Source organism: Panicum virgatum, chromosome 2N (genome assembly GCF_016808335.1).
Source record: "Panicum virgatum strain AP13 chromosome 2N, P.virgatum_v5, whole genome shotgun sequence".
Taxonomy (NCBI): domain Eukaryota; kingdom Viridiplantae; phylum Streptophyta; class Magnoliopsida; order Poales; family Poaceae; genus Panicum; species Panicum virgatum.
Window position 1 is genome coordinate 5,817,622 of NC_053146.1, and position 24,007 is coordinate 5,841,628.

Sequence of the window (24,007 nt, forward strand, 5' to 3'; positions counted from 1 at the left end):
CGGCAGCTGGACAGATCTCCGAAAAGTGTTCATCGGCAACTTTCAGGGCACATACTTACGCCCTGGCAACTCTTGGGACCTAAAGAACTGCAAGCAAGAGCCCGGCGAGTCCCTGTGTGACTACATCCGGCGCTTCTCCAAGCAGTGCAACTCACTGCCAGGCGTCGTCGATGCCGACGTCATCAGCGCGTTCCTCAGTGGGACACACTGCAAGACCCTTGTTCACAAACTAGGGTGCCAGAAGCCGCGCAACACGCACGAGCTCCTGGAGATCACCACCAATCACGCCTCCGGCGAGGAGGCGGTCGGGGCTGTCTTCGAGCGCGACCAGCACGCGGCAAAGGCCAAATGACATGACCGCGACAGGCCCTCCTCGAGCCACGAGGTCGTGGCGACCGAGCGCCAAGATAAGCGCCCGCCAAGAAACGACCATTTCAACCAGCTCCTGGAAAAGCCATGCACCAACCATGGCTATCCGGTGAACCACGAGTTCAAAGATTGTGATATGATGAAGCACCTCCTCCGTAGGACAGCCAAGACCGATAGTGACGGCTGCGACAAATGGCCCAACGCCGACCAGGACAAAGGGAAGCCGGCGGAAGGGGAGTTCCCAGATGTGGACCGGTGCTTGGTGATCATCGGCGGCCTGGAGGACGAATGCTCTAGGCGACTGCAGAAGGTTCGGCTCCGCGAGGTATGTGATGCCGCAAGTTCCATTCTTAGAAAGTAAAAGTGGGCATCCAGCCCATCATTTTCGATCAGGACAACCATCCGGTCAGCATTCCTCGACCTGGAAGCTATCCTCTCGTCGTCGACCCCATCGTCAGCAACATGCGCCTATCCAAGGTGTTGATGGACGGGGACAGCAGCCTCAACGTCCTCTACGTGGACACTCTGGAAGCCATGGGAATCCCGCGAGCCTGCTTGCGGGAATCCCTCTTCCCCTTCTACGGCATCCTGCCGGGCATGAAGGCATACCCGATCGGTAACATCGACTTGCCGATCACATTTGGCAGCAAAGCCAACTTCCGCACTGAGACCCTCACATTCGAGGTGGTGGACTAGAAGGGGGCATAACATGCCATTCTCGGGAGCCCCGCCTACGTCAAGTTCATGGCGGTGCCCAACTACACCTACCTGCTCAAGCTGCCGGGCCCGAACGGCGTCATCACTGTGAGCGGCTCCTTCGAGCAGGCCTACGTCAGCAGCCGCGAGTACTTTGACCTCGCCGCCACTGCGGCAAACTCGGCCGAGCTCGGCCAACTTTGCGCCACCACTCCCGAGTGCCGTCCTGACCCTGGCAAGCCTAGCCAGGCACCGGCCTTCGTCTCAACCGATGAGACCAAGCCGGTCTCGGTCGACGACGCCGATCCAACCAAGACGGTGCAAGTCGGCTCCCAGCTGTCAGCCAAATAGGAACACGCGCTTGTCGACTTCCTCCGCGCCAACAAAGACACTTTTGCCTGGAAGCCGTCCGATATGCCGGGCATCCCAAGGGAGGTCACCGAGCACGAGCTCCGCATTTTGTCGAGATCCAAGCCCGTCCAGCAACAACTGCGCCGCTTCAATGACGAGAGGCACATGGCCATAGGATAGGAGATAGCTAAGCCATTAGCCGCTGGCTTCATAAAGGAAGTCTACCACTCCGACTGGCTCTCCAACCCACTCCTTGTAAAAAAGAAAACTGGTCAATGGAGGATGTGTGTCGATTACACTACCCTGAACAAGGCTTGCCCCAAAGACCCTTTTCCTTTGCCTAGGATAGATCTGATAATCGACTCCACCTCTGGATGCGAAATCTTATCCTTTCTAGATGCTTACTCGGGCTACCACCAGATAGCGATGAAGGAATCCGATCAGCTCGCGACATCCTTCATCACGCCGTTCAGCTCGTACTGTTACGTGTCAATGCCGTTCGGTCTCAAGAATGCAGGGGCAACATACCAGCGATGCATGCAAACCTATTTTTCTGACTAGATCAACCCGCGGATCGACCCCGACTGGCCAGGTCCGCCTCGGGCGACGGTCGCGGTCTACGTTGACGACATCGTCGTCAAGACGCCGTGCGCGGATGACCTAGTCGCCAACCTAAGCACCACGTTCGCAAATATCAAAAGGTTCAACATCAAACTGAACCCTGAGAAATGCACGTTCGGTGTGCCTAAGGGCAAGCTACTCGGATACATGGTGTCCGAGCGTGGCATCGAAGCCAACCATGACAAAATCGCGGCCATCACCAACATGGGACCCATCCGCGGCATTAAGGGCATCCAGAGGCTAACCGGGTGCCTGGCAGCGCTCAGCCGGTTTATTGCCCGGCTGGGAGAGCGAGGCTTGCTGCTATACAAACTCCTCAAGAAATCTGACACCTTTGTCTGGACGGAGGAGGCACAGGCGGCCCTCGACTGCCTAAAGGCTCTCTTATCCTCTCCGCCGGTGCTCATGGCACCGGATCCCTGCGAACCCTTTCTACTTTACTTGGCAACCACTAATCATGTGGTCAGCACCGCTCTGGTGGTCGAAAGGGAAGAACAGGGACACGCCCTTAAGGTCCAACAACCCGTGTATTTCGTCAGCTAGGTACTGACTGACACCAAGTCGCGGTACCCGCAGACACAAAAGCTCCTATACGTTGTCGTCATGACGGCCAAGAAGTTGCAACACTACTTCACCGAGCACATAGTGTCGGTCGTCACCACATTCCCACTCGGAGAAGTCGTTCGCAATGGCAACGCCGTAGGCCGGATCTCCAAATGGGCAGTCGAGCTAATATGCTACGACGTCAAGTTCGTGCCACGCACGGCGATAAAGTCTCAGGCCCTGGCCGACTTCATTGCCAAGTGGACAGAAGTCCAAGCCCTGACCCCAGAAATCTCTCACGAGTACTGGACCCTCTACTTCGACGGGTCGGTCATGGGACCCGGCGTGGGGGCCGGGGTTGTCCTGGTCTCCCCAGAAGGAGGCAAGTTCCAGTACGCAGTCCGCCTCCACTTTCTTGCATCCAACAACGTAGCAGAGTATGAGGCGCTCATCAGCGGCCTCCGCATAGCCATCGACATCGGGGCAACCCGCCTGTACGTCTACGGCGACTCCAAGCTCGTAGTTGACCAGATCATGAAGAACTCTAACTGCGAAAGCCCTCTCATGGACGCATACGGCCAGGAAGTCCGTAAGCACGAAGAGAGATTCCGTGGTCTGGAGCTCCACCACATCCCACGGAAACAAAACCCCGACGCGGACGCCCTCGCAAAAATGGCCGCCGATCGCAAGCCGTCGCCCAGCGGCATTTTCGTCAATGACCTGAACGCGCCGTCAGCGCGAGAGAAGCAGCCGGCCGTAGACAAGACAAAAATAGGGGAAATAGAGCATGCAAGACCCAGCCCCCGACCAGGTACCTGGAGGCCCAACTTGTCTTGCTACGGGACAATACAAACCAAGCCCGGCAGACACCGCAGATTGGAGAGCCGACCTACTGGCTTATCTTCTTCACGAAGTCCTCCTCGAGGATCGTAACTCAGCCCGCCGGGTAGGCCGACGAGCAAAAAGCTTCGCTGTAATCGACGGCGAGCTCTACAAATGCAGCCCCTCAGAAACTGGCATTCTCATGAAGTGCATCCCCATTGCCCAGGGCAAGGAGCTCCTTCTCGAGATACATGCCGGGATCTATGAACACCACACTACGCCACGCTCCCTGGTCAAAAAAACTTTCGACAAGGATTTTACTGGCCAACAGCACTGTGCAACGCGGAAGAAATTGTCCGCGCGTGCAAAGGCTGCCAGTTTTACGCCAAACAAACCCACTTGCTAGCCCAAGCCCTTCAGACCATTCCCATAACATGGCCATTCGCTGTATGGGGTCTAGACATGGTCGGGCCACTCAAGAAGGCACTAGGAGGGTTCACACACTTGCTTGTCGCAATCGACAAGTTCACAAAATGGATAGAGGCAAAACCGATAACCACGATCGACTCAAAGGAGGCCGTCAAGTTCTTCCTGGACATCATCTACAGATTCGGCGTGCCCAACTCCATCATCACCGACAATGGGACCAATTCCACAGATCACTACTTCCAAGAGTTTGCGAAAGGATACAGGATCCGGATCGACTGGGCATCGGTCGGACACCCGCGCACAAACGGGCAAGTAGAAAGAGCTAACGGCCTAATCCTCCAAGGGCTCAAACCGCGCATTTTTGACATGCTCAAAAAGTTCGCAGGCCGTTGGGTGGAAGAGCTGCCGGCAGTGCTCTGGAGCTTGCGAACCACACCTAATCAGTCTACAGGACTAACACCTTTCTTCCTAACATACGGCTCCGAGGCCGTCATGCCTTTCGATCTGGACTACGACGCGCCGAGAGTCAAAGCCTTTGACCCAGCAACGGAAGCCGAAGCCCGGAGGGACGCCATGGAAGTCTTGGAAGAAGCAAGGCTAGCTACGCTACACTGATCTGCTCGCTACCAACAAACTTTATGTAGGTATCACGAGAGGCGCATACGGGAGAGGACGCTGCAGGTCAGAGATCTGGTTCTGCGATGGGTCATGTCAACAAAGGACAAGCACAAGCTCTCACCGCCATGGGAGGGACCTTACAACATCGCAAAAGTGATACGTACAGGCACCTACAAGCTAAGAGACTCCGACGGTAACATTCTGACCAACTATTGGAACATAGAACAGTTACAACGTTTCTTTCTGTAAAAAGCACTAGTAGGCTCAGTTCAAGTGCCCCGACCCGGCCACTCCCGGCTCGGCGCACTAGGGGGCCCGACACCTATCGATTTGTTCTCCCCGCACAGCAGAGTGCACTCACCCAGCTTCCCGACCCGGCAACTCTCGGCCCAGAATCACTCGGGGGCTGCACACCTGCATTTCTTGCATACTCACAGCACACACAAGTTCTCTGGCTTCTAGTACCCCGACCCATCCACATTTGGCTCGGAGCGCTCGGGGGCCAGACCATGGTCTTCGACCATCCTACTTGCTATTGTTTTCTCGCCTCTACAGCCCCTTGCACTAAGAACTCTCAGGCCAAGGCGCTTGGGGGCCTCAATGGGATGAACTGTGCAGCACTCGCACATCGGTCTCTCCTGTCATGCAACACACAGAAACTCCCATACCCAAATCAAAAAACGAACGCCAGAACTTCTTAAAAAAAACCGAACCCGGGCGAGATGGAAAACGGAGCCAAAAATGAGAAGCAAACACAAAATTAAACATAGTTAGGGGCACCACACACACGGTGAACGCCCCAAATGTTCACCCAAGCCACACGATCAGCTTGGGGTACAACACTTACAATTTTTTCAAAATTAAAAAAAACAAAAAGGGGCTGTCGGCTGGCCCCGCGCTCTGTCGCCATCCCGCTAGGCTCCTACGGCCCGTCCAGCTCCGGGTCCGCGCCACGTCGTAGGAGGTCGTCAACGTCCATCTCCGCCGCGACGACCCGCCTGAACCCGGCGAAGTCCAGTATGGTCCGCCGACGAACCGCTGCGCTGGAGGTCTTCGGGAAGCCGGGATCGATTCCCCCGAGGTGCACCCCAGTGCGCAGCCTGACGGAGACCAATGCGGCGGTGGCGCCACGACGGATCCCCGACCACACCGACGAGCAGATGACCTCGGGGAGGGCGTGGAGCTGGTCCACCCGCATGGGTTCTTGCGGCTCCACCACACGGAAGACGGCGAGCGCGCCGTCCTCCAGGGCCTCGCGCTGGTCCTCCACCTCACCGAGGCGGCGCTGCAGGTCCATCACCTCGTGGTGGACGGTCTCCAACTCCTCCTCCAGCACTGTGGGCAAAAATTCAGAAATACAGGAAAAACAGGGGATGGAAGGTGCGATCAAGAATAGAACTCACCAAAGGCACGGGCCTGGGCGTCCACCGCAGTGTCCCTTGCCGCGCGCACCTCCTCCTCGGCAGCGCCCAGGGCCACCTCGACCGCCCGCAGGCTGTCCCGCAGGTGCTCGATTTCGACCGAGGCGGCCGAGAAGCGACCGCGCGCCAGGTCGCACTCCCGTTGCAGAACAGGAATGTCCGGGTGGACCTCCGCAGATCCAGACTCCGAGGATGTGGTGGACGCCACAGGCGAACCCGGCGCAGGCAACCCCGGCGCAGGCAGGCCTGGCCGGACGGCGGCAGCAACTGACGGCACCGCAACAACCGGCACTGGGGGTGCGACGGAGGACGACAAGGAACCGCCGGCAGTAGCAGCAGACGTTCTAGCACCGCCCTGGGCCGGAGGTCTACTGGACGAAGAGGAGCCGGAGGCAACGGGACCGCCCGACGGCCCAACGCCACCCTGCCCCGCGATCCACGCTCCAGGACCCGTCGACGGCACCCTACCACCGCGTAGGTATCATCACAAACACAGCAAAGTAAAATGCAGGGATAGATGAACGAGGACGGTAGCGAAAAATACCTTCTCCAGAAGAGCTCGCGGCATACCCGCGGCAGACTGTGCGGCACGGCACTGGACTCCTCATCACGAGGACGCTTGTCGTCAGCCATCGGGCGAAGATCGACGACGACGATGAGGGCGGTTAGCACTCCTCTCCTTCCTTTCCCCCACGCCTTCGCCTTTTCATCCTCCCTTTTTTCCGAGAATTGGCAGGCATCAATGTCGACGGAAATGAGGCGACAGGAGGCAGAGGGTTAAATAGGCGATCGTCATCATTACTCCGTAGCGGTTCCCGAACGAAGCAATGCCTCGAGACACGAGCTGCAACAAACGGGCCTCTCCATGGCAACTGGCACGACGCATCGACTCCACAGGTGCGTACTCTACAGTTCCAATTAAATCCCCGTCGTCAATTCATTTCCAACTGCAGGGAAGACGGCGAACCGTTTTCGTGTCTCAAACGAATCGTAACCGCACGATTCGATCTCAAGGTTCGAAGGCCAGTCTGTTGAGGGCTCCGTGCCGCCTTGACTCAAAGACCCAGGGAAGAAAAACCGAGATGAGCACCAAGCGGCCCAATCCTGACCTGCCCCGATAGCAGTCGGGTCGTCTCAAATTTTCCTGTCCGATCCAGCCTCTAGCGTTCCACGGAATCCCCTCCAGGGGGGAGGACAACTAGCCCCCTCCCCCCCGAGCTGGCTGATGGCTCGGGTATCTGACTGGGATGCGGGCTGTAGAGCAGTGGAGTGCTCCCAATGGGGCTCCGTCGACCCGGTCGTCCGTGGCAGGGTCGGACTTCACATGGATTGTCCTTAAATGGGCGTACCCATTATCGAGCTCACCGAACCCGCCATTCCGGGCCATCTAGGTCAAGTGGTAGGGTTCACCTCCTCCGATCGCCACCTATCGCAGTGGAGTCATTCATCGTTGAGGCATGAAAACAAAAAAACAGCGCGGAAGATTAGCAAATAAAAACACCCCAGGGCTAACTTTATTTCATCAATCGACTCCTTACAATAATCGGCCGAAAGCCATTACATCAAACAAAAACTAGCTGTCCCCAACTCGGGGAAACAACAGATATAATGGATCAAATCCATTTACATCCACTAAGGGAGCAACTAAAAGGGGCTAAGGCAATGGCTGCTACCTGGCAAGCTAGAGGACATGGCCAAAGAACGTCGCGACTTCTTGTAGCACCTCACAAGCCTTCTTCCAGCACTAGCCGCGCCGAGAACCCCCCGACGGAGGTAGAGGCAGACGATGCTGATGAGAGGGAGTTTAATGGAGCTGAGGTTAGCCCGAACTCCCCTCCGGCGCTGCTTCTGGGTATCTTCCTCAGGCACTGGAAAACGGGCCATGATCTCCTTCCGATCGGCCACGACGCCTTCCAGTCGCACCACTCCAACCGCCCGCCTCCAGAGGGAGGCGCGGAGACCCATCCCTGCTGCAAGACCACCCTGCCTGATGAGCGAGGAGCCCATGACCATCCCCCGCTGCCATGAAGCACAGCACTGAGCTGTGCTAGAAGATGAGGCAGCAGATCCGCGGCTCCGCGTCGACAACGCGTGAGATGCCCACCCGAGATCTCAGGGGAGCGGCAGCCGCAAGAAGGACGCAGAGGGGCGACCCAAATGGCAGGGTAGGTCCACACCACCACCAAGTCTCCGAGCCGGCACCGAGGGGAGTCCAAGGAGGCCACCAGAAGCTGGGAGCCCCCCTCGCCGATTGGCAAGGGAGCCGGCAGACCAGTGGCCTGGTTTGCCTAACTCCAGCAGCAAGCCCTCGGACTTGTCGGCGCCGGGTAGCAGTTGGCGGGATGAACTCATTGGCGAGTTCATGCCTGAGGAAGATCCCCCGCCGTTCGCAAGCATTCTTCTAGCACCAGAGACATAAGCCATGCCCACACTCATCTGGAGGACGGGTGTGGGGTGTGAGGAAGAGAACCACCAGAAGGATCTCCATGATCCGTCTACTTGAGTGGAACTATGTGTCCACAATACCCTTATTTATAGGCAACCGTGGGCACGAACGGCCCCAGCGTTCAGCAGGTCAGCCGAAACGGGGCACGCCAAAGGCCCTTACCTAACCGAACCCCCTCTTGAATGCCAACGGGACGTCACCAGCATGCCAAGCTACCGCCGCGCCACTCGGGGTACGATCGCCGCACGACCCACCAATGGGAGGCAGCCCCGAACGAGGGAAAACGAGGCGTCCGCAGTACGACAATAAGACGCGACGGCCGGCCTCGAGATTCCACGGCCCTTCAGCCGGCCATCAAGACGGGCCAGACCCCATCACGCCATCGCTTGCGCACGTCGAAAGCTGAGAGCGCGGGCAGTTGGATGGGACGCCCCAGTCAGGGGTCGTCAAGACCAAGTCCAGCGGCTCCACGATTATTAAAAAATCGCAGAGCCGCTCGGGGGCCTCTGACGGGGGTGTAAACCCGGGATCCCAAGCGGGCCCGACTCATAGAAAGAGAAGCCCATCAATCTCACTGGGCTTAGAATGGAACAGCCCACCAAGCCGTGTAGGGAGCCGCCTTCGCTCCTAAGCCAGCAGATCCGAGAGTCCAACCTTCCGGGACACGTGGTGGCCCCCCGACCTAGCGCCCCGGGTCAGAGCCATGCCGGTGACCCGGGACGTGCGCTCCAAGAAAGCCGCGCCTCTTGACAGGCGTGCCGGCCAAGATAGGCCTCGGACAAGCTCCAGGATGCCAGCTCTCCTTATCTTGCGGCAAGGGCTCAGGCAGCTAGACTCCCTAACAAGAGGACAATGCCGCTCGCGTGGGCCCCGTGACACAACGGGAGGGGGCATCCACAGACACTGCCTCCCCCCCCCCGCGCCATAATGATGGTTGCCTCTGTGCGCCATCTCATTATGCCAGCGAGCGTGACCGGACGCCCCCGGCCAGACCTCGGTAAGACACCCCTCACCGGGCGCGCCGTCGGGTGACAGGAGCTACGCAAGATAGCCGCGCGGACAAGAAATGTAGGCTCCGGGGGACAAGACTGGAGGAGACCCCCGAGCTACCACCCGAGTGGTCACGCCGCCCCGACTGAGCCAGGATGGGACAGCTCCGGGGGAACGCGTTGCCCAAGAAGATCGCCAGGATCGTCCCTTGCCCGAGAAGATCGCCAGGATCAAACCTGCTCACTCCCGACCGACCGAGTGGGCCCCGACGACGAACAAAGACAAATCGCACCCCGACGGTGCCAAGACATAGCGCTAGATATTTGTAAACGGGGGCATCACCTTAGACTATAAACGTAGGAAAGGGTTGGACTCCCAGAGATCCAGCACTGCTTGACCAGCTTGTAAGCTCCCCTCTAAACTTTGAGCACCCGAGCTCGAGAGCAATAGAGTAAGAACAACACCCCCCATACTGGACGTAGGGCATTTCAAGCCCGAACTAGTCTAAATCCTCGAGTCTTTGCGTGCTAGACCATATCTGATCAAGCGCACAACAAACGAGCAATCGAGTAGTTTTGTAGTCGTCCATTTCCTGCAGCGACATCAGGCTTACCCTCTTTTACAGGCATCACTCTCAGCACTGTCAATCATAGTATAAGCCGCTCATGCCAACGTTTGTAATTGGAACCATCAAAAGGTGGTGGTTTGATTGTTGCAGTAAAGCTAGATACCGAAAGCCTTTTAACATCATCAGGTTTTTGAATTGTTAGAGATCTAGGCAATTTTCGGTATATTTTAGTTCCAAATATTACTACCAAATTCATGACATAAATGAGTGATAATGTGTGAACAAAATATATGCTTGTGTTCATTTTATTCTCACTAACAGGCATGGACAAAATATTAAACCAGAATAGGTTTAGAGTGTACCCCAAGGCGGGACCAGTGCCGGAGGCACCGGGTGCGCCGTTTCCATGACTGGACATAGTGTCGGTTAGGGTTGTTCGATGTAGCCGATCTTAATCGTTCCAGCGTAGATGGCCGTCAGGAAGTAGTCGAGACGATCTTGTTGTTCACTTGGGGAACACAGGTACGGCCACCGGGATGTAGAGGACGTAGATGTTCGGCCACCAGGATGTAGAGGACGTAGTCGTTCGGCCACCAGGAAGTAGTCGTTCTGGGAGCGAGCAATCGCATCAAGACGCTCCCCCAAAAACCTGATTGCCCGCTATCCCGTGTAGGACCTTCAGCGAGCAGAGGTTCCGGAGGCCTGCTCTCGCTAGAACTGTGCGCGCAGTGCTAGCGATGGGGATGATAGAAAGCAGCAGAGGGAGAAGGGAGAGGTCTCCTAAGCAGGAGTACCTAAAGTAATACCTTACTGTTGTGTGGGAGAAGGGAGAGGTCTCCTAAGCAGGAGTAACTGAAATAAGACCTTGCTGTTGTGTGGGAGAAGGGAGAGGTCTCCTAAGCAGGAGTACCTGAAGTAAGACCTTGCTGTTGTGTGGATGAGCGGAGGAGGGGCTAGTTTATATAGGCGTGGAGGTGCCTCAGATTCAGGCCTTGCTGTTGTGTGGGAGAAGGGAGATGTCTCCTAAGCAGGAGTACTTGAAGTAAGACCTTGCTGTTGTGTGATTGAGTGGAGGAGGGGTTGGTTTATATAGACGTGGAGGTGCCTCAGATTCAACGAACCTAGATGATGTAATGGACTTTGATGAGCGGCAGTTACTGGTGCAATTGAATCACAGGAATCTCATTAACAGCAAAGATTTTATTCTACCAGTCCGTCCGCGCCCCGTGCCACGCCAGCCCACGGTTTGAATCATAGGAATCTCATTAACAGCCAAGGTTTATTCTGCGCGTGCGTGTGGTTCACCAACCTCCTCTTATCGGCTTAATAAGTGATGTACACAGGGTCCACCCTTTAAGTCGGTTGAGATCCTCCTCAAATTCTGATACGGAATTAAGCAATTGATTCTCTAGCATTTAATAGTGGGTTTTGAATTCTTTTAATTTTATTGATGACAATAAATAGGCCAAGCACATAATTACCGTGTTCGGCAGGCTGGAGCTGGAGGTTGGAGCTAGAGTTGTGTGAGAGAAAAATACTGTTACCTGACTGGTGGCTGGAGGCTGGAGCTGGAGTGGTGTGAGAGATAAATATTGTAGGGCTGGAGGGCTGCAGACTAGCCGAACACGATGAATTTCAACAATCACTCTCATATGAGTCATCATGCTATGGCCATGCATCTCCCATCGACGTCCCAACACCTTGAGATACGCCCGAAGGAGACGTACGGCAGCCTAACTTTGCACGGCTACTGTGCTCGACGCCGCGTTGGACCTAACTGAAATGAAAGCTTGGCAAGCCTCAAGGAATCTTGCCATAACCTGATAACCCTAAGCCTAAAGGAGCTGACGAGGCATGTGAAACGGCTCGGTTCACACGAAGATTCAGTCTTTAGTGGGTGTTGAGAGAGTCGTGAAAAGACAGGGAGAACCGGAGAAGTGAAGGGCGTGAGCGTGCTAAGGGTGTGTTTCATTTTGCAAAAATATGTAAAGATGTAAATATGACATTTGAAGTATTAAATAAAGTTTATTTATAAAATTTTTAGCATAGATGGGTTGTAAATCGCGAGACGAATCTAATGATGTAATTAATCCATGTTTAATCAATAATTAGCGGATGGTTACTGTAGCATCACTGTTGCAAATCATGGATTAAGTAGGCTCATTAGAATCGTCTCGCGATTTACAGCCCATCCATGCAAAAAATTTTATAAATAGACTTCATTTAGTGCTTCCAATTAGCAAGATTCCGTTTCACTTTAATGCGTTTATGGTTTTTTTTTTACATGTAAAGATGGGCCTAAATTGCTGATGCACGAGCACATGCGAAAACTTTTCTTTCAAAAAAAAAAGAATGCGATAGATTTTTGGCCTGTGATGCTGCTACTGCTGCACCTGACGGCCCACGGGCCCCAAATTTTGAAAGCCATGCAGCCCATCTAGTACGAAGCCCCGTCTATCTGTGAAACAACGAACGCACAGTTTAGTTAAAAAAAAAAATGTACAGTACCCGTCACATCGAATAGAGTATTAAATACAGTAAAAAAATAACTATTTATACAGTCTAATTGATTACAACGAGCTGAATCTTTTAAGTCTAATCAATCTATAATTAAATATTATTTGTCAAGTAACAACAAAATATGCTTCAGTACCAAAACCCAAACTTTTTCGCCAACTAAACACACCAAAAGTGTGTTTCGACGCTGTCACAGTGTCACGTAGTACGAGTCTAAGCCTCTCAAAAGGAAAAAGAAAAAAGAAGAGTACTACGTAGTACGAGTCTAAGCCTCTCAAAAGGAAAAAGAAAAAAGAAGAATACTACGAGTCTAGCCTCTCAAAAGGAAAAAGGAAAAAAAAAAGAGTACGAGTCAAGCAGGCGTGGGCGTGCAACGCGATCGCATGCCACCTTCCTGGTCCGCTGGTCGGGGCTCTGCCCGGCATCCATGGAACACCGAGGCCTCGAGCAGCAAAACAAGGAATTTTTTTATTTTAACCTTTTTTAATAATATTTTAAGTTTAATCCGATTGTCATTTTATTTCTGCGTCATAGCCTGTTTGGTCGCGCCATCCCTACTGGCGCGATAATTAGCCTCTGTCGCACCAGTCCGGATGGCGCGACAGACCTGTTAGATATCTAGGCAATTTTCGGTATATTTTAATTCCAAATATTAATATCAATTTCATGATATAGATGAGTGATAATGTGTGTATAAGATATGTACATGTGTTCATGTTATTCTCACTAATAAGCATGAACAAAGAATTAAACCAGAGTAGGTTTAGTAAGTACCCCAAGGCGGGACCAGTGCCTCCGGCACTGGTTGCGCCGTTACCAGCTGGAATAGACATACTATTCGACTGGTCTTGCTCGAAGTAGCCGAACTATGTCGATGCAGGAAGATGTTCGCAGTGCAGTCCCACGAACGGTTACGCCGGGAAGTAGTCGAAGTAGTCGTTCGCACGAGCGATTACGCCGGGAAGTAGACGAAGGAGTCGTTCAGGGAGCGAGCAGTCGCGTCAAGACGCTTCCCAAAAACCTAATTGCCCGCGTCCCGTGCAGGACCTTCAGCGAGCAGAGGTTCCGGAGGCCCTGCTCTCGCTAGACCTGTGCGCGCAGTGCTAGTGGTGGGGAAGGCAGAAAGCAGCTGAGGGAGAAGGGAGAGGTCTCCTGAAGAGGAGTACCTGGATGAGTGCTTGAGATGAGTGAGGATGAGAGGAGAGGGTGCTGGTTTATATAGGCACGATATGCCTCAGGTTCAACGAACCTGGACGTCATGAATGGCTTTGATGAGCGGCAGTTAAAGTGCCTCAGGTTCAACGAACCTGGACGTCGTAAAGAGCCTTCAATGTCCGGTCATTAGTGATGACATTAACCCTCTGTTTTAATACTCTTTACTGCAAAACATCCTTCTCATCTCAGCACATCACGTCGCACCGCACCGCACCGGCACCTGCACGTCACGTCCGGCCGCGCACGCGCACGCGCACGCGCACCGCACCGCCCGGCCGCGCCGCGCCGCGCCGCGCCTCGTCTCGTCTCGGCCTCGGCCACGGCCCGGCCCGGCCCGGCCCGGCTCGGCGAGGCGAGTGAGTGTAACGACCTACCCTGGGATAACGGCTAAGATCTACTCTGCACGTTGAGTAAATCACACCTGCTAAATAACTCTCTTGCGCTTTCGTCCTTGCTTCGCGCAAAAGGTTGCAACCGGAGTTATTTAGCTTCCCGGGGCCTGGTATTTAAGCTGGTCTGGATTCATTTCTATTCTCAGTATGGGACTAAATTGCCGCCGTGCTACAGTAGCATGTCGCTACAGTAACCCGGCCCAACTGGCATTTGGCCCGTTCTGTTACAATCATCCCCCCTTAGGACTCGACGTCCCCGTCGAGTACCAGACCAACCTAAATACCACCAGGATCTCCTCTCTTGGCCACGTCCCATACGTCTAGTGCTAACGGTCCCATGTGCCACGTCCGTGCGTCCAGTGCCAACGGTCCCTGTGCAACGTCCGTGCCTCGCACGCGCCCGTCCACATGCCTTGGCATCTGCGACCACGCGCCCGTGCTCATGTCCGCGCACTTCTGCCCGTATGTGGCGTGAAACCGCGAGAGTCGGCTCTGATACCACTGTAACGACCTACCCTGGGATAACGGCTAAGATCTACTCTGCACGTTGAGTAAATCACACCTGCTAAATAACTCTCTTGCGCTTTCGTCCTCGCTTCGCGCAAAAGGTTGCAACCGGAGTTATTTAGCTTCCCGGGGCCTGGTATTTAAGCTGATATGGATTCATTTCTATTCTCAGTATGGGACTAAACTGCCGCCGTGCTACAGTAGCATGTCGCTACAGTAACCCGGCCCAACTGGCATTTGGCCCGTTCTGTTACAGCGAGCGCGCGCGCGCGTGTGGTTCACCGTCCTCCTCTTACCGGCTTCACAAGTGGTGTACACGAAATCCACCTTTTAAGTCGGTTGAGATCCTCCTCAATTCCCGGTACGGAATTAAGCATTGATTCCCTAGTATTAATAGTGGGCTTTAAATTCTTTTAATGCTTTAAAATGAATGGGCCAAGCCCATTACTCTAACAATCCCCACCAAGAAATTTAAGCCACACTAGAAATACCCTCATTCCCTCATTGATATACCAGTATTCGACAGAGACTGTTAAGTTGAACTTCCATCTAGGACAAAGGCTACTCTTATTCACAACTGTGCAATGGACTATGCCTTGAATTGCCAGTTTTGTGCAAACAAGTTTGACCAGAGCCCTACACTGGTACTAGGCTGCAAAAGCATCCCCGCGGTTTGGAGCTTATAAGTCATACTCCAGGCCCTTCATGAGTTTCTAGAGAATACCCAATTCTCATAGACCATGACCAGTGGTCAAACTCATATAGGTGTGTTCCTTTCAGATGTTATGTAGGACAACATCTTTGTTTCAAGAAAATAACTCATTTATTTAAAAGAAACCACCTGGCACACATTAAGGTATAGACCAACCTGCCATACAGATTAGAAGAGAAATGCACCTTATACACGGAATGAGCCCTTTTCACAAAGGTTCTCTTCTCACAGTCAGACTTTAGTTTGTTTCACCATCCTAATTCACGGGATCTCCGATCACATAGGATAGGTTTCCACTATAGAATGACTCACGTGGGTCTCAAGCCCAATTCCATAGATGCATTGTCTATCACATTTCGTGAAAGACCCTTTGTAAACTGATCTGCCAGATTTTTAGCCGTCTGAACATAGTCCAGGGCTATAACTCCGGAGTTTCTCAATTTTCTGACAGATTTCAACCGCCTTTTCACATGTCTAGATGACTTCATGTTATCCTTTGAACTATTCACCTTGACAATTACCGTTTGATTGTCACAGTTCATTAGGATTGCCGGTAACGGTTTTTCAACTATCGGCAAGTCCATAAGGAGCTCACGAAGCCACTCAGCCTCAACAGTGGTGGTATCTAATGCTGTAAGTTCTGCTTCCATAGTTGACCTCGTTAAGATGGTCTGCTTGCAAGACTTCCAGGAAACAGCTCCACCACCAAGTGTAAACACATATCCACTTGTGACCTTTATCTCATCAGCATCAGAAATCCAATTTGAATCACTATACCCTTCTAGTACCCTTGGGTACCCGGTGTAGTGAATTTCATAGTTCATTGTCCCCTTCAGATAGCGCATTACTCTTTCAAGAGCCTTCCAATGATCATCTCCCGGGTTTGAAACAAACCGGCTCAGTTTGCTTACAGCAAACGAGATGTCAGGTCTTGTAGCGCTCGCTAAATACATTAATGAACCAATGATCTGAGAATATCTCAACTGATCTCGCATTATTCTTTTGTTCTTTCTAAGAATTAAACTGGCATCATATGGTGTTGAGACAGGTTTATAGTCGCTATAACCAAAGTGACTTAACACCTTCTCCACATAGTGAGACTGTGTAAGAATCACCCCACCATTGATCTCTTTTACCAGTTTTATATTAAGGATAGCATCAGCTTCTCCCAGATCCTTCATCTCAAAATTTTGAGATAAAAACTCTTTGACTTCCTTAATCACATTAAGGCTAGTGCCAAAGATCAGTATGTCATCCACATACAAGCACAAAATCACTCCTTCAGCCCCACCATAGCGATAGTACACACATCTGTCAGCTTCGTTCACAACAAAGCCGGCAGAGGTCAAAGTTCTATCAAACTTTTCATGCCACTGCTTAGGCGCTTCCTTGAGACCATATAAAGATTTTAACAACTTACAAACCATTCCTTCTTGACCCTTTGATACAAACCCATCCGGCTGATCCATATAGATCTCCTCTTCTAACTCTCCATTGAGGAAAGCCGTCTTAACGTCCATCTGATGAACGAGAAGACCATAAGAGGCTGCCAGGGAAAGTAAAACTCGAATTGTGGTCAATAGGGCAACTGGTGAATAAGTGTCAAAGAAATCTTCTCCTTCTTTTTGGGTATAACCCTTGGCCACAAGCCTAGCCTTGTACTTTTCAATAGTACCATCTGGCCTACACTTTTTCTTGAACACCCACTTGCATCCAACCGGTTTACATCCATAAGGACGTTCAACGACCTCCCAGGTTCCATTAGACATAATAGAATCCATCTCACTCCTTACTGCTTCCTTCCAATAGTCAGCATCAGGAGATGAATATGCCTCTTCAATGGTTCTGGGTGTATCATCTATGAGGTATACAATGAAATCATCACCAAAAGACTTTACAGTCCTTTGTCTCTTGCTCTTTCTCGTAGCATCATTGTTATCCTCCTCAGGATTTTCTACAAGTGTATGTTCATTGTGTTCTATCGGCTCAGCAGAGCCATCATCCTCGATGAACTCTTGCCTAGATGAACTTGTTTCATCTCTCATGGGAAAAATGTTTTCAAAAAATGTAGCATCTCTGGACTCCATTATAGTACCAACATGCATGTCAGGTACTCCAGATTTCACTATTAAAAATCTATATCCAACGCTGTGAATAGCATAACCTAGAAAGATACAATCCACAGTTTTAGGTCCAAACTTACGTTTCTTGGTTATTGGCACACTCACTTTTGCCAAACAACCCCATGTACGTAAGTATGACAGTGTTGGCCTTTTCTTCTCCCATTCCTCGAATGGAGTTATCTCTTTATTCTTTGTAGGAACACGGTTTAGGACATGACATGCAGTCAATATAGCCTCACCCCACCATTCCTTGGAAAGTCCCGCTGTATCTAACATGGCGTTAACCAAATCCGTTAGAGTGCGGTTCTTTCTTTCGGCAACCCCATTGGACTGAGGTGAATAGGGAGGCGTCCTCTCATGAATAATACCATGTTCCTCGCAGAATAAAGTAAATAAATTTGAGAAATACTCGCCACCACGATCTGACCTAACTCTTTTGATCTTTCTCTCAAGTTGGTTTTCTACTTCAGCTTTATAGATTTTAAAGTAGTGTAAAGCTTCATCTTTTGACTTCAACAAATAGATGTAACAAAATCTAGTACTATCATCAATCAAAGTCATGAAATATTTTTTACCACCTTTTGTCAACACTCCATTCATTTCGCACAAATCGGAATGAATTAATTCTAAGGGTGCCAACCTCCTTGCCTCTGCGGTCTTATGAGGCTTACGAGTTTGTTTTGATTCAACACATACATGACACTTAGAATTTTTGACAAAAGTGAACTTTGGAATTAAGCTCAAATTAGCTAAGCGCATCATACAACCAAAATTAACGTGACAAAGCCTCGAATGCCAAACATTTGTTTCATCAACGTTAATAACATTGTATGCAATTTTATTACAAACATCTGACAAAGAAAGACGGAACAAGCCTCCGCTTTCATAACCTTTTCCAACAAAAGTACCAAACTTAGACAAGATACATTTATTGGACTCAAAGACTAATTTGAAACCATCTCTACACAGTAGAGAGCCGCTGACTAAATTCTTCTTGATGGTGGGGACATGCTGCACGTTCTTCAGCTGCACGGTCTTCCCCGAAGTAAACTTCAGATTTACCGTACCAACACCAAGAACACGCGCATGTGATCCGTTCCCCATCAGCAAGGAGGAAGTCCCGCCGGTCTGGTAAGAAGAGAACAAAGAAGCATCAGCACAAACATGAATATTAGCACCAGTGTCAACCCACCACTCGGGTGAACCAAAGACTGAAAGAACAGTAGGTAATAAATTACCGTACCCCGAAGTTCCTCCAGGCTCGCTAATAACCATGTTGGCGGAGTCGTTGCCTTTGCGGTTCGGACACTTTGCAGCAAAGTGATCCGTACTAGCGCACACATAGCAAGCTTCCGTCTTCTTCTTCTTTTTAAAAGTGGTTGTCTTCTTAGTCTTTGGTTGGTTCTGCGGTAGCTTTTTTTTGTTCTTGTGGGAGTTGTTCTTCTGAACAAGATTGGCACTTGAAGCACCAACAACTCCTTTCCCACGTATGTCCTTTGCTCTCGCCTTCTCCTCAACATCAAGAGTCCCTATGAGTCCATCTATTGTGAACTCCTGTCTCTTGTGTTTTAGAGAAGTAGCAAAGTCCCTCCAAGAAGGTGGCAGCTTAGAGATTATACCTCCGGCCACAAACTTATTGGGTAACACACATGGGGACTCTTTGCTGCAATTTTTGAGATCTTTTGCCAGAGTATGTATTTCATGAGCCTGTTCCACTATAGAACGGTCTTCGACCATCCTGTACTCAAGGAACTGCTCCATGATATACAACTCACTCCCGGCGTCAGATACTCCATATTGAGCCTCAAGAGCATCCCACAATGCTTTGCCAGTTGGCAGCCGGATATAAGAATCCACCAGGTTATCACCGAGAACACTAATGATCAAGCCTCAAAAGAGGATATCAGCCTCATCGAACGCACTCCCTTCCTCTGGAGAGAATTGTTCAGGCTTACCCTCTTTCACATGGATCACTCTCGATAGTGTTAACCACAGTATAAGCCGCTCTTGCCAACATTTGTAATTTGAACCATCAAAAGGTGATGGTTTGATTGATGCAGCAAAGCTAGATACCGAAAGCCTATTAACACAATTAGGTTTTTGGATTGTTAGATATCTAGGCAATTTTTGGTATATTTTAATTCCAAATATTAATATCAATTTCATGATATAGATGAGTGATAATGTGTGTATAAGATATGTGCATGTGTTCATATTATTCTCACTAATAAGCATGAACAAAGAATTAAACCAGAGTAGGTTTAGTAAGTACCCCAAGGCGGGACCAGTGCCGGAGGCACTGGTTGCGCCGTTACCAGCTGGAATAGACATACTATTCGACTGGTCTTGCTCGAAGTAGCCGAACTATGTCGATGCAGGAAGATGTTCGCAGTGCAGTCCCACGAACGGTTACGCCGGGAAGTAGTCGAAGTAGTCGTTCGCACGAGCGATTACGACGGGAAGTAGACGAAGGAGTCGTTCAGGGAGCGAGCAGTCGCGTCAAGACGCTTCCCAAAAACCTAATTGCCCGCGTCCCGTGCAGGACCTTCAGCGAGCAGAGGTTCCGGAGGCCCTGCTCTCGCTAGACCTGTGCGCGCAGTGCTAGCGGTGGGGAAGGCAGAAAGCAGCTAAGGGAGAAGGGAGAGGTCTCCTGAAGAGGAGTACCTGGATGAGTGCTTGAGATGAGTGAGGATGAGAGGAGAGGGTGCTGGTTTATATAGGCACGATATGCCTCAGGTTCAACGAACCTGGACGTCATGAATGGCTTTGATGAGCGGCAGTTAAAGTGCCTCAGGTTCAACGAATCTGGACGTCGTAAAGAGCCTTCAATGTCCGGTCATTAGTGACGACATTAACCCTCTGTTTTAATACTCTTTACTGCAAAACATCCTTCTCATCTCAGCACATCACGTCGCACCGCACCGCACCGGCACCTGCACGTCACGTCCGGCCGCGCACGCGCACCGCACCGCACCGCCCGGCCGCGCCGCGCCGCGCCTCGTCTCGGCCTCGGCCTCGGTCACGGCCCGGCCCGGCCCGGCTCGACGAGGCGAGCGAGCGCGCGCACGTGTGGTTCACCGTCCTCCTCTTACCGGCTTCACAAGTGGTGTACACGAAGTCCACCTTTTAAGTCGGTTGAGATCCTCCTCAATTCCCGGTACGGAATTAAGCATTGATTCCCTAGCATTAATAGTGGGCTTTAAATTCTTTTAATCCTTTAGAATGAATGGGCCAAGCCCATTACTCCAACAAGATCCACCACACTGGCGGGGCGACCCGGCCCGGCGCCACATGGGCGCTGACGTGGTCAGTCTTGTCGCGCCACATGCGTTGGCGCGACAATGCTTGCCGCGCCATACGGGCTGGCGCGACAACGCCAATAATATGGGCCCGCGCCAGCCCCTTCTCCCGCACCCCCTTTCTTCCCTCCCTCCTCCCGACCGTCGCCGGACGCAGAGTCGCCGTCACCGCCCCCCCTCCCCTCCAAATCTGGCGTTTTGGAGGGGGGGAGTGGGGGGAATCGTTCCCCAACCATCCCTTAAGGTATTGCCTAGATTTTTTATCGTTTAACCATGCCCATTAGTAGATATGAGTGTTTCATGGTGATTAGGGTTAGGTTTTTGAGTTAAGGAAAAGTCTTGTAGTTCATAGCATACTCATGATTAGCGGTTTGGATGATACGTAGATGATATTCTGCTCACGATTTGGACGTGAGGTAGCACGTGCATGCACCGATTAATATCTATTCTAGGATTGAGTAGAGGGAGAAATAATATTCTTGTGATGCCAATATAAACGACATCTTCATCAAAACTACTTGTTATGCAAGTACTAGTTCTTCGTTGTGTTTGCACACTGCACCACATTTAATCATGTGCATGCTCCTACAACTTGTAGTACGAACTAAGAAGCTTGAAAATTTTGTGGTGCTTGCATAGATTTGTGGTGCTTAAATAGAGATCATTGTTACTCTACAATAGTTGTTGCAATAATATTTATTGATCGTCTATATTTATTATTTTAATTACCATGATCATTTTAAATACTTTTTCTGTTGGTTCTAACTGATCAATTTTTAGTTTGTCACTGCAAGATGGCGCACCCCAGGTTCCCCCTACTGGAGACATTCTATGACTCCAACCACCGAGCACACATCCTAGTTGACCGTGGCGAGGTTAGTATTTGTTTTACCAAGTACTTTAATTTATATTTTTTTCCTGCCCTCTAATGACTCATTTGCTATGATATCAGGCGCTGCAGCCCCTCCGCGCACATACCCACTCCCCACTTCGGTGGGATGAGCGATACGTGTCGTATCTTCGCCGGGCCGGGATGCTTCCTCTGGCGCGTGTTGTTTGTGCGGGGCTCCCAGTTATGGATGCACCTCTTCTGACTGTTTTTGTAGACCGATGGAGGCTAGAGACACATTCATTCCATTTACCTTGCGGGGAGGTCAGCATCACTTTGCAAGATGTGGCGATGATTCTCGGGCTACCTTTAGAGGGCAACGTAGTGATCGGCATGATTCAGACTGATGGTTGGAGGGATACGGTGGAGGCACATATTGGGATTCGACCACCAGAACCACCTGAGGGAGTCAAGGATAGGAAGACCTCAGGGGTTAGCTCGGCTTGGTTGAAGCAGAATTTCAACCATTGTCATCAGGGGGCACCTCAGGAGGCTGTAGAGCGGTATGCTCGCGTGTGGTTGTGGCACCTGTTAGGGGGCTTCCTGTTTCCTGATGGTTCCGGGAACACCATCTCATGGATGGTCCTTCCAATTCTGGGACAGCAGTAGGAGAACATCGCTCAGTACAGCTGGGGGTCGGCAGCACTAACTTGGCTTTACCGGCAGCTTTGTGACGCATGTCGGCGTGCTGGCAACGACTCGAACCTAGGAGGTTGTGCATACCTCCTGCAAATCTAGATTTGGGAGCGGTTTCCAGTCGGCCGGCCATACCATGGAGAAATAGAGGTAATTCTTGGCTTACAATTAAATTTTGAGTCCAAGGAGAGGAGCTGGATTTTGTAAATTGGATCAACCCCTTTTCCTCTTATTACAAAAATAGACAGCGTCTAGTTGCTTGTGAGGAGAGGAGAGGTGAGGCGGCACGATATACTGGCCTAGAAGCAGCAAAGCAACAGTAGGGGAGGATGGAAGAGAAAAGAAAAATGAAAAAAAGAGAAAAAAGGGATTTGCAAAGCAACAACAGTACTTTGTGCTGTTTCTGGAAGGCATTTGTCGCGCCAGCCATGGTGGCGCGACAACGCTGTTCACTCACGCCACCGCGACACAAATGCAGACCATTTTGGGCTGAGCGAGACAACGGCGCGGCAGAACGCACTTGTCGCGCCAGTGGCGGTGGCACGACAAAGACGCCCTATCGCGCCACATGCACTGGCGCGACAGGTGTGTCCACGTCGTTTGCCCGCGTGGCGCGCGCAGCGGCCCGCTGCCAGCGTGGCGGCTCTGTCGCGCCACCCGAACTGGCGCGACAGAGGCTAATTGTCGCGCCAGTAGGGATGGCGCGACCAAACGGCCTATGACGCAGAAATAAAATGACAACAAGATTAAAATTAAAATATTATTAAAAAAATTAAAAATAAAAAAATTGGCGCGACCAAACGGGTTATGACGTGAAAATAAAATAACAACCGGATTAAACTTAAAATATTATTAAAAAAAGTCAAAAATAAAAAAATTTCCAAAACAAGACTCTTTCTTTTCTTCCCCTTGTTTCGTAAAACTTTCTTTATATAACCTACTACTATGGCCAGCCATTGCCTCCAAAATCCTCTCGAGAGTGCTACTGCTAGCTACTCTTGCCAGTTTGCCAACTACTTCCTCGCCGCGACTATCCTGGACGAACGATCAGGCCACAGGGGACAGGGCACTGCCACGTGGGGCCTGCGGTGCAGGCTCACACCGCACAGGCTCCTGTTCCTCCACGCTTTTCTGCCAACGCTGCTGACGCCTTTGCTTTCCCCGCTTTTGTTTCAGCTGAGATTTTTATTTTTATTTTTATGGAGCATGTATGTTTCATCTCATCTGCACGCCGCAGGTTCATTTCAAAACCGTATGCAATACAACGGTAACGTGAGGTTTGTTTTTTTAAGTTTCAATCATAAGTCCAATTATGTCGCATGTTTAAACTTTAGAAGCAATAAATATAGACAAATCTATAAATCGTGGCTTAATCACGAGACGAATCTATTAAACGTAATTAGTCCATATGACCCGTAATTGCTACAGTAACATCAGTTGAACGTGCATTAATTATATTTAATAGATTAGTCTAGAGGTTTAATTGCGACTTATGCAATTATTTAAATTGACATCTAAATATTTAAATTGCCATTCGAATATTCGATCTGATAGTTATTTAAAAAATCAAACAAGACCTAAGCATTATGGCGCTCAACAACCTCCACCCAATGTTCAAGTCAAGCAGACGTCTCCATTAAATCTTGGGACTTTGTTGGTTGTACTTTTGATGATGCGAGTGCATGCACGCATGTTTCCCAACCAATCGCATGTTTCCCAACCAATCCCTTCTGCTCGCCTTGAGAGAACTGCCGCTACTTGCATTGTGCTGGCTCTCGTGGCCAAACGGGTTATGGCGTGAAAATAAAAATAATCTTGGGACGTTTCCATTAAATCTTGGGAC

General features: G+C 50.9%; 1 protein-coding gene across 1 annotated transcript; it reads left to right on the plus strand.

Annotated features, from left to right (window-relative positions):
• The first annotated feature begins 1,113 nt into the window (after positions 1-1,113).
• LOC120662296 lies at positions 1,114-4,446 on the plus strand. The gene is made up of 4 exons (XM_039941475.1): positions 1,114-1,389; positions 1,978-2,445; positions 2,581-3,391; positions 3,863-4,446. The coding sequence occupies exons 1-4, from the start codon at positions 1,114-1,116 to the stop codon at positions 4,444-4,446; spliced, it is 2,139 nt and encodes a 712-aa protein (XP_039797409.1).
• The last annotated feature ends 19,561 nt before the right edge of the window (positions 4,447-24,007 follow it).